We start from the raw sequence: 10,529 nt of genomic DNA, 5'->3' as shown, positions 1-10,529 counted from the left end.
GTCTTTTGATGCATAATATTCCTCAGAAAGCTGTAAACTACAGACTTCGTCAAGATAGATACTTAAATCCCCAGACTCTGACCACTCAGAGATTCTCTGTTGTTCTTGAACAGGGCTGGGTTTGGACTATTTAGAAAGAACTGTCCTTTATTTCCATACAGCAAGGTCTTCAGCAGAGTTCGTTCAGCCAGTGTGAGCCTCTAATGCGCCTGGCCTGCTGAGTCTGAAGTGTGGCCCTCTGGACACAGCACAGACAATACTCAAAGGACAATTATTGGTCTTCACTCACCCAGCATGCTCTCCCACTTCACATGGCATGGGCCACTTAGTCATCTAAACGTCCTTTGGAGAACCAGCCCTTTCCCAGTCTTAGTTCAGGTGGTTTAGGTGGAACCCGCCCCAGCCTACTCAAAGGAGGAATGACCTAGGCTTACATCAATCTGTAGATTCAGTTTCTAGAGTCATAGTGATTCGTTAAATTAGACCAATAAATGTCAAGTGCACTACGTTTGTTTGCGAAACATGGACAGGAGAAATGGTCTGTATCACTCTCAGTATTTGTAAGTTTTTTAAATGGTGGAGTTCTTTGTTTTTTTAACTTATTTATTTTAATTGGAGGCTAATTACAACATTGTAGTGGTTTTGCCATACATTGACATGAATCAGCCATGGGTGTACATGTCTTAGAAAGGAAGTTAAGATGATGAGTGGATGGCTTATGGACTTTGTAGGGGGCAGGCGAGCTCTGTGCATCCCTGGACCACAGCCCTTCCCATGCTGCACTCAGGTCATGGATGTCTCTTTCTCCTCCAGCAGATGGTCAGCTCTCTAAGGGAAGGAGATGCATCTCCAGTGTGTTTGGTCATAAAAACATAGAGAAGAGCTTAAACCCACATCTGCTCAAGAAATTATTCTGTGGACTCAGCATCATGGAAATGAGGCCCTGATGGTTCTACCACTGGGGACTCTGGTTTCTGGGCTCTACTACCCCTGCTGGTCGATACCACACCCTACAGTCCCCACCTTGTCCTCTTGGGTTCCTGCTCTGGGCTGGAACAAGTGGTCTGCTCTGAGTCATCATCTGTGGGTACTGGTGTGGTCACTGGATGATTCTCACACAACCACCCAGAGAACGTCATCAGGCAGATGGAGTGGGGGCGGGGCAAGCTTTCATAGAAAGCCTTTAGGATGAAGCATCGCAAAACCGGAGGGGAACACGAGATCGCTGAGTCCACGGACACTGCATTTCTCTCCAGGAGGCTGGGGGATCTGCAAGAGAGCCAGGAGGAAGCACCAGCATCTCCATCCTGGGCAGTCTTTCTCGGAAGATGCAGCCACTCCTGCTCCTGGTGGCCTTTCTCCTGACCCCCAGGGCAAAGGCAGGTGAGTGACCATCCCCATCCCAGGGGCCCAACCCCATCCTCCAGGTGGCACAGAGGTCCCGCCCATTCTGCATGTCCCTGATCCAGCTATCCACCAGGAAGGAACATTCAGAACACCAGCTCCCATCCCACCTCATACCAGGGAGTATGATGCTGGATAAACTGCCAGCAGGAGCGACAGAGCAAAGCCTGCTCTCAAGAGGAGCCAGTGGGTACCAGCCCCTCCTCCAGCCCTCCCTTTGCCCTCTGGAAAGTAGAACTTTCCCAGAAGTGATGGCAGATGGTCGCAACCTGGAGAAAAGAAAATACTAAATTGCCCCTGAAGAGGGCAGAGTGGGTCTGGCCTCTGCTTCTAGTTACCTCAGCATTTGCTTGGCAGACCCTAGAGTTGGTGCCTCTGTGTTTGTTCAATCCCTAAGACCCAAGGCCCTTTACCCAACTCGACTTCCCTGCCCAGGCCCTCAGGTGCTCCTCTCTTTCAAGGATGAAGCCAGTGTTTGGTAGACCTGAACTGCTCTGCTTCCCAGAAGCACACCAGCACTGGCCATACCAACAGCCCCCATCCAGAGGCCCACTGTGAGCAGGGAGGGTGCAGGAGGGGGCATGGTGACTCCTTCATGCAGCCAACAAACACTCACCAGGCACTTACTACCAGTCAGGCCCTGGGAAAGAGGCTATGGCGACATCTAGGTCCCTACTCTGAATTCCTATGCCCTGGAAAACAGGGCTATCCTGAATAAAATAGGGTAATGGGGCCCTTAGAAATTCACCTGGAATGAAGCACAGGTTGGGGAGGAATTTTCAGAAGCCTCTAGGACTTGGCTATCCCTAGGACAGGAATGAAAAGTGAAAGTGTTGGTTGCTCAGTCCTGTCTGACTCTTTGCGACCCCAAGGACTGTAGCCCACCAGTCTCCTCCGTCCATGGAACTCTCCAGGCAAGAATACTGGAATGGGTTGCCATTGTCTTCTGCAGGGATCTTCCCAGCCCAGATATCGAACCTGAGTCTCCTGCATTGCAGGCAGATTCTAGCCCACCTCCATTTATGTGTGGGAGACAGATTCGCAGACCCAGACAGCTGCTCTGTTCTAGAGGAGGAAGTTGAGCCCCTTCCCAGCCTCCTCCCGCCCCACCAACTCCAGGCCAGGCTGGACTCCCCAGTGCCCAGCAGTTCTGAGCATGAAGCCGATGCCAACAAGGTACACTCAGTGGGGCCACACAAGCAGAACAGCCCTTTTCCTTCAGGGGAGATCATCGGGGGCCATGAAGCCAAGCCCCACTCCCGCCCCTACATGGCGTATCTTCAGTACTGGAATCAGGATGTCCAGAGTAGGTGTGGTGGGTTCCTGGTTCGAGAGGACTTCGTGCTGACAGCCGCTCACTGCCACGGAAGGTGAGGAGCAGCAAGTAGCCGGTACCTTTCTGAACACCCTTGGCAAGGGAGCCCTGCCTTTTTTCTCCAGGAGCAACCAGGCTGTTAGGAACATTGAGCCAAGAGGGTTCCTGGGAGGGCAAGAAAGAGGGGGCCAGGAGAGTGAGAGGGTGAGAAAGAGGGAAGGTCACTGCTGGAGGTGTTGCTGAAGGGAGAGAGAATAGACATAGGGCGCGCCTGGATATCAGAATGTAAACTGACGCAACTTCACATGTGTCCTAGGGCTAACTGCCCATGGAGAACAGTTATGCTCTTCACAGTGGCTCCAGAATCTGACCTTGGCTGCCAAGAAACAGACAGTACAGACAGCTTAGCCCCCAGGGCCCTCCTGGGGCCTGCATTTCCCCTCAGTGGCAGCCTTGCCCTGGAGTCACCTGCCCTCCATGGCTCCAGGGCTGTAAACCCTGTGTTGTGACCCCCATCTCCTGCTCTGGTCTCTGTGAAGCTCAATCAAAGTCACCCTGGGGGCCCACAACATCAAACAGCAGGAGAGGACCCAGCAGGTCATCGGGGTGAGAAGAGCCATCTGCCATCCAGACTATAATCCTAAAAACTTCTCCAATGACATCATGTTATTAAAGGTAAACCGCCCTGCTTCTCATGCCCTCCTGAGATCAGCTCCTTTCCCCTCCCAGGACCTCCTACCCCTTTCTCCCCTCCCATCCTGGCCACCTGACCAGTCCCTGTGGCTCAGGACAGAGAAGAGACACATCAGCATCATTGCCGTGTCCAGGCTTGGGGACCACTGGCTGAGCCAGACTCTTGTCTCTTCCCATCAGCTGGAGAGAAAGGCCAAGCAGACATCAGCTGTGAAGCCCCTTAGGCTGCCCAGGGCCAAGGCCCGGGTGAAGCCAGGACAGGTGTGCAGCGTGGCCGGCTGGGGGAGGGACTCCACGGGTAGCTACGCTGACACGCTGCAGGAGGTAAAGCTGACCGTGCAGGAGGACGGAAGGTGTGAGGCCTACTTACGCAACTATTATAACCGCGCCAACCAGCTGTGTGTGGGGGACCCAAAGACAAAGAAAGCTACCTTTAAGGTGAGAATCACAGCCTACCTTGCTTGGATCTGGGGAGAAGGGTGTTGGCAGAAGATCTGGGACCTGGGGACCACCTCACCCTCTAGGCTTGGGATCTCTCTCAGGAGTAAAAGGGGGAACAGCAGGAGCTGGGAGGACCTAGAACCTCTGCAAGCCACGTAAGACCTACAGTGAATGCCAACCTGGCGCTCCTCCGGAAGGGAAAATCTGCCACGCACTGAGGATCAGGTGTTAGAAAACCAGGCTTCCTGAGTGGGAGGTGGACCGGTCCAGGTGCCTGCTCAGAGCTGGAACCCACCTGCTTACTGAGCTCCCCCTCCCTGATCAGTGTCAGCCCTCCCAGCTGCTTCCCTGTCCTAAGAGCAGCCTGGAGCCAATAGCCAGCCCTCAGCATCTAGACAGAGAGGGGACGGAGACCTGGGGGCAGAGAAGGAGCTGCCCCCTGGGGGAAGTGAAGCAGGGACAAGGTCCAGGTCAGGGCTTGGCAGCCGGGGGCCCATAGACCTGCCTTGCCCACTTGTCTCGCACAGGGACGCCTTGCAAAGTGGCCTTCTCAGATAGGGGTCTTGAAATGGCAGCGTGGGAGAGAGGGCAGGACCAGGAGGAGAGCAGACTCAGTCCTTCCGCTTCTCTGTCCTCAGGGGGACTCCGGAGGCCCTCTTGTGTGTGACAATGTGGCCCAGGGCATTGTCTCTTATGGACAAAAAGATGGATCAACTCCACGGGCCTTCACCAAAGTCTCAACTTTCCTGCCCTGGATAAAGAAAACCATGAAAAGCCTCTGACTGCAGGAACCAGACCATCTTCCCTGGGGCTAATCCAGAATCACACTGTGGGGTTGGAGGTGCCCATAGCTCAATAAATGTCTCTCAGCAGAGCTCGAAGGGCTGGTTGCTTATTTATTCACTGACTCCTATTCTCAAATGCTCACTGTGTTTAGAAAGGCAATGACAGGATTCTGCTGTTTTCTGGTCCTCCTCTCCCCCCTCCCACCATCTCTTCCCCTGAACCCCATGCAAAGCTGTCACCCAGGTCTGCTTCCCCACACCTGTCTTCCAGGGCTGGCCCTCCCCCCAGGGCTGAAGCTGAGCACCATCAGGGGAAGACATGAACCTCTCTGGTCCTGGGGCTCAGGGTGCGCTCCTTAGCTCCTTACTCTGGGTACATGGCAGGGAGGAGTGGGTCACACCTTGGGTCCCCGACACCAAGAGCAGAGCCTGGGGCTACAGCTCCAGGACAGAGACCCTCCTACTGTGGAGGAGGGCCACCTGAGCTGACCTTTAACCCCTACAGCCAGGGGAGCCTGCCCAGAGCTGGGCTGGTCTCCTGAGAAGCCCCTCCATTTCACTCAGACTGTGTCCTGCTTTGCCCTCCATAGAGCCCAGGGCCTCAGCTCTGCCTCCAGTCTCCTCTGCCGCCCCTTCTTCTCCATCCCTGCCCACCACTGGGCGTCCTCAGCAGGGCCACCATCTCCTGTCCCCTCCAGACCACACTGATCTCTGCTGACCCCTTCCTCACATCCCTCCCACCCTGCATACCCGAGTCCCATGGGGTTCCAGCAGGGCCTCACCACTGACGTGCCAGCCCAGCTCATGCCTTGGCAGAGAGGGATCAGAGGGACCAGGCCTGTGCTGTACTGGGCAAGTCCACATCGCTGGGCCCCATCTCTCACCTGGGCAGGGCCAGCTCAACCCCTCACATGCAGCCCAGTGTCCCCCATGTGCTCAGGGTCCTCTGGCTCCTGATGGCTCAGTAGCCTGAGTCCCTGTCAGCCTCTCCGTTTAGGTACTGACGGCCTCTGGTCCTCTGGGCCAAGATTCCCTGCCGGTCACCTAGGACCTTTTGAGTTAGAAAGGGATCCTGTCTTTAGTAGGGCTGAAAAGTGCATTGGTTTTCATCCATCAACACCAATGCTGATGGAACACCTACTAAGTGCCGGACACTATGGTTGTACAACGGACACAAAACAGGCTCTATCATATCAGTTCAACTGTAACTGAGAGTGTCAATATCGTCCACATTGTCTATATTCCCTCCCTGTCTTGAGTCCATTTGAGGGGCCTACATCTCTGTGGGTAGTCCACAGGGACAAAGATTCGTGTTTATTTTTATTGCTGGTTACACTCACAGGATGTTGTTATGTGTGACTCTTGAACACCAGTCATTTGGTTTCTAGACAAGAAGATACTGCTCTGCTCACTGGAGCATCCTCGTCCCCTCGGGGATGGGGCAGCAGGGAGGGAAGAGGTGGAACATGGGCAGCTTTATGTGTTTTACTCTAAAGATAGCAGGCAGGAATGTCCTTGCTCCCACCCAGATGGTAGGAACACCCATTTGAAAGGCAATTAGAATCTGATTCTAAACACTCATCCATTGGACGGGCCAGAAGCAGGCTCCCTGTCACGCCTGCAAGCTCCTGCCTATGCAAACCAAACTGCAGTCAGGGAGGCCCACGAGGTCTGGACAAATGGAGAAGCGCCTCTGCTCTTAGGCTGTCATGGTGACTGCTACTCCATAGGGTCCGAGACAACCTAGACTTTCATCCTGGGGAAGGTCTTGGTTTGGAGAGTGTGTGATTTTTGCTGGGCAAGATCTCCCTGTCCTGGTCTCCCCTCGCCAGACGCTTCCATCTGCCATCCCTCCAGGCTCTTGACTGTGGCGCTGAGCTGCCTGGGAGCTGAGCCTGAGTTCCAGCCCTTGGCTGGTGCTGCCCTACCCCTACACACAGCACTGTGCTTCTCTGGGGGATGTGTCAACACTCTGGGATACGGTTACCCTAAATGCAGGCCCTTTCCCCTCTGGCTGTGGACAAATTATGCAGCAACACAATCTCCTAGTGACCTGGGGCACGTTTACAAAGGAAGAGCGGTGATGACCCAGCTTCTGATTCGGAGCTGAAAAAAATCCCAAGATTCACTAGGGACCCAGCTCCTCGATTGAAAATCACACAAAAGGGAAACAAAGAAACAAAAAGGTACTGTTTAAAAAATGAGCCTAGCCACATACATATTCAGCTCAAGTATAACATTTACTTTGAGGAAATGGTTCTGTGGTTTGGAAAAGTTTAAGAATATTTGTTGCCGACTTGTCCTCCTTCGAGAGATGAGGGAGACAGTCCCAGGAGGGACAGTGAGCGCCTGGAGGCCCCACAGAGTTAGGACGGAGCTTGGGCTCAGCAAGGTCCCCTAAGAGCCAGGACAGCAAGAGGACGTCCATGTTTTCTAACCCTGCCCACTGATGACTTCCTGCCATCCCTGGACAAGACAGGAGCCTCTGCTCAGATACCTCCGTCCATGCACAGTTACCCTCTGGGCTCCCATTGTAGCCATCGTCTGGCAAGTACTCAAACAGCTTCTTGGTGAGCTGGTCTGTCTGCTCATGGGCACATGCAGAAAGAGGTGGGTAAGCACCTAAAACATACTGATTTCTTCAAACTTTCTCCATAGAATTATCCCCCAGGTCCCATCTTTAAGGAAACAAATCTTCCCTTGCTTAAATATCTCTGTAATGGAAATAAAACATGACATACAGCCATGAAATTAAAAGACACTTACTCCTTGGAAGGAAAGTTATGACCAACCTAGATAGCATATTCAAAAGCAGAGACATTACTTTGTCAACAAAGATCCGTCTAGCCAAGGCTATGGTTTTTCCAGTGGTCATGTATGGATGTGAGTGTTGGACTGTGAAGAAAGCTGAGTGCCAAAGAATTGATGCTTTTGAACTGTGCTGTTGGAGACGATTCTTAAGAGTCCCTTGGACTGCAAGGAGATCCAACCAGTCCATCCATCCTAAAGGAGATCAGTCCTGGGTGCTCTTTGGAAGGAGTGATGCTAAAGCTGAAACTCCACCTCATGCGAAGAATTGACTCATTGGAAAAGACCTTGATGCTGGGGGGGATTGGAAACAGGAGGAGAAGGGGATGACAGAGGATGAGATGGCTGGATGGCGTCACCGACTCGATAGACGTAAGTTTGAGTGAACTCTGGGAGTTGGGGATGGACAGGGAGGCCTGGCAGGCTGCGATTCGTGGGGTTGCAAAGAGTCAGACACGACTGAGCAACTGAACTGAACTGAAGAGTAAAACATCCCTGTAGATACCGATAAGGAAATTTCGCTACTCATCAAGGCCTCTCCCATCACTTTTCCTTCTGTCCAGACTCGCAAGAAGAGTCAGGTACCAGCCTGACTCTGGTAGGGAATTGACCAGCCAGCTCTGGGGGCGATGGGCCTAAAGGGATTCAAGTCTGCGCTGGTTTGTTTTGGGACTGGGCACTGGAACAGGGATGGCTCCGCCTTTCCAGCCCATGACCATGCTGCTGCCAGTACCACCCAAGTTCTAGACTTGCAGAACGTCAAGAGTTTATTTCCTATTTCCTATCTTCATATCCCACCCAACACTGCTTTTGGTCAACAAACACCTTGCTCCATGAAAACAATTCAGCAACTGTTTCTCTTTTTCCAGAGGCATATTGCTAGACTACATTCCTTCTTCAGTCAGGAGGCTCAGTCCACCTGTGTTACTCAGGTAGGAAAGAAAATCACATCTAAGCATGTAATGGTCAAATTAATGAAAATCAAAGAGAAAGAGAAGACCTGAACATAGACAGAGAAGAAAAGAAAATATTTCAGAGGAAACAACAATCACAACTTTCTTGTCAGAAATCAGTTCTGTTCAGTTCAGTCACTCAGTCGTGTCCAACTCTTTGCAACCCCATGAATTGCAGCACGCCAGGCCTCCCTGTCCATCACCAACTTCCGGAGTTTACCGAAATTGATGTCCATCGAGTCGGTGATGCCATCCAGCCATCTCATCCTCTGTCGTCCCCTTCTCCCCCTGCCCCTAATCCCTCCCAGCATCAGGGTCTTTTCCAATGAGTCAATTCTTTGCATGAGATGGCCACAGTATTGGACTTTCAGCTTCAGCATCAGTCCTTCCAATGAACACCCAGGACTGATCTCCTTTAGGATGGACTGGTTGGATCTCCTTTCAGTCCAAGGGACTGTCACTAACCCACGGTCATTTGCAGGTGTGCCCTAAAAGGACAGGAATGGAGCTTGGCTTCTGTGCCGTGATGCTCTCCCCTGAACGAGAGAATCCCAGGGCCAAAGATTCAGGAGCGCACATTCACAGTCGGAGTACCAGTCCTGCAACCTGGGATTAAATGCAGAAAATGTGCCTACAGGGCTGCAAATCCTCCTCTGCTCTTTTTCAGCCTTGTTTCTCCCTTCGATCTACTGTTAACAACGCCCTCCCCCCACCCACTCCTGCTTTTTTTAATCTACAGACTTTCCTGAAAGGACCTCACTTAACATACTTTCCAAACTCAAGCTTCCCAAGGAAAAGAGCCAGGAGAATATCAGCATCACACGCTTTGTGTGCAAAGCAGCCTGGAGAGAAGGGCTTTCTTGCATTCTTGTGGGAAAGATAGAAACCCCAATCTCCTTACTTGATAAATGGTTGACTAAACAGTTTCTATAGGTTTTAAAGACGGTGTTGATTAGTTTAAAGAAACTTCTCTACACTTTGGTTTGTTAACAGGTTAATCTTTGTTATCAACAGTGGACGTTGAATTTTATCAAATGCTTTTCAGTTTGTTAAGATAATAATATGATTTTCCTCTTAGATGTGTGGCAAATTAACTGGTCTACTGGAGAAGGAAATGGCACCCCACTCCAGCACTCTTGCCTGGAAAATCCCATGGACAGAGGAGCCTGGTAGGCTTGCAGTCCATGGGGTCACTATGAGTCGGACACGACTAAGTGACTTCACTTTCACTTTTCACTTTCATGCATTGGAGAAGGAAATGGCAACCTACTCCAGTGTTCTTGCCTGGAGAATCCCAGGGACAGGGGAGCCTGGTGGGCTGCTGGCTATGGGGTCGCACAGAGTCGGACACGACTGAAGCGACGCAGCAGCAGTAGCAGCAAGGTTAAATGAGGTCTGTATCAGTGTAAACCTGACAGTGCTCATAATGTATTAACCTTTTCAGATATTTTAGACTACTTTCAAGAGTTGGTACTTTGAGCAGGATTTTTGTGTCTATGAATCACAAATGAAATTAACCTGTAAATTTCCTTTCTTTCTCTGTTATTTGTATCAAGACTATGGCAGTCTTTTCAAGTGAGATGGGTAGTTTTTCTTCTTTTTCTCTTTTCTGGAAAAATTTCTAGGTTAAAAGTTTTCCTTCCTTGAATTCCAAAAGAAATATACAGTAAGGACTTCAAAGTCACTTGGAAAATTTTTGATTGCTGATGTAATTTTCTTTGATAGATCCAGTATTACCTGGAAAGTCTGCAATTTCCTATTGAGTAGGTGTTAGGCAGTGATATTTCTACCTTGTCTAAAATTTCAAATTTATTAACAGAAAGTTTTTCATTACGGTCTTGGCTTCTTTTTCATTACGGTATTGGCTTATCTTTCAATGGTCTGCAGCACTGGTGAAAAAAAATATATATATATATAACAGTTCAGTTCAGTTGCTCTGTCATGTCCAACTCGTTGTGACCCCATGAATCGCAGCACGCCAGGCCTCCCTGTCCATCACCAACTCCCAGAGTTCACTCAGACTCACACCCATCAAGTCAGTGATGCCATCCAGTCATCTCATCCTCTGTCATCCCCTTCTCCTCCTGTCCCCAGTCCCTCCCAGCATCAGGGTCTTTTCCAATGAGTCAA

General features: G+C 51.0%; 1 protein-coding gene across 2 annotated transcripts; it reads left to right on the top strand.

The window, feature by feature from the left end:
- The first annotated feature begins 792 nt into the window (after positions 1-792).
- Positions 793-4,734, top strand: LOC138423180 (granzyme B-like). Of its 2 annotated transcripts, XM_069558784.1 has the most exons (5): positions 793-1,383; positions 2,627-2,774; positions 3,259-3,394; positions 3,593-3,850; positions 4,492-4,734. In XM_069558784.1, the coding sequence occupies exons 1-5, from the start codon at positions 1,329-1,331 to the stop codon at positions 4,633-4,635; spliced, it is 741 nt and encodes a 246-aa protein (XP_069414885.1). In that variant the 5' UTR covers positions 793-1,328; the 3' UTR covers positions 4,636-4,734. The 2 variants fall into 2 exon arrangements, with proteins under 2 accessions (XP_069414885.1, XP_069414886.1); XM_069558785.1 differs by lacking the exon at positions 3,593-3,850 and having other exon boundaries at positions 1,173-1,383.
- Positions 4,735-10,529: the final 5,795 nt, after the last annotated feature.

This window comes from Ovis canadensis, chromosome 18 (assembly GCF_042477335.2).
Source record: "Ovis canadensis isolate MfBH-ARS-UI-01 breed Bighorn chromosome 18, ARS-UI_OviCan_v2, whole genome shotgun sequence".
NCBI classification, from domain to species: Eukaryota; Metazoa; Chordata; class Mammalia; order Artiodactyla; family Bovidae; genus Ovis; species Ovis canadensis.
This window is presented reverse-complemented; position numbering and strand designations above follow the sequence as displayed.

Excerpts from the sequence above, each read along its gene's own strand:
- LOC138423180 (XM_069558784.1), top strand. The coding sequence starts at position 1,329 with ATGCAGCCACTCCTGCTCCTGGTGGCCTTTCTCCTGACCCCCAGGGCA. Across the intron at positions 1,384-2,626 it reads GACCCCCAGGGCAAAGGCAG|GGGAGATCATCGGGGGCCAT; the intron begins GTGAGTGACCAT and ends CTTTTCCTTCAG. Across the intron at positions 3,395-3,592 it reads ATGACATCATGTTATTAAAG|CTGGAGAGAAAGGCCAAGCA; the intron begins GTAAACCGCCCT and ends TCTTCCCATCAG.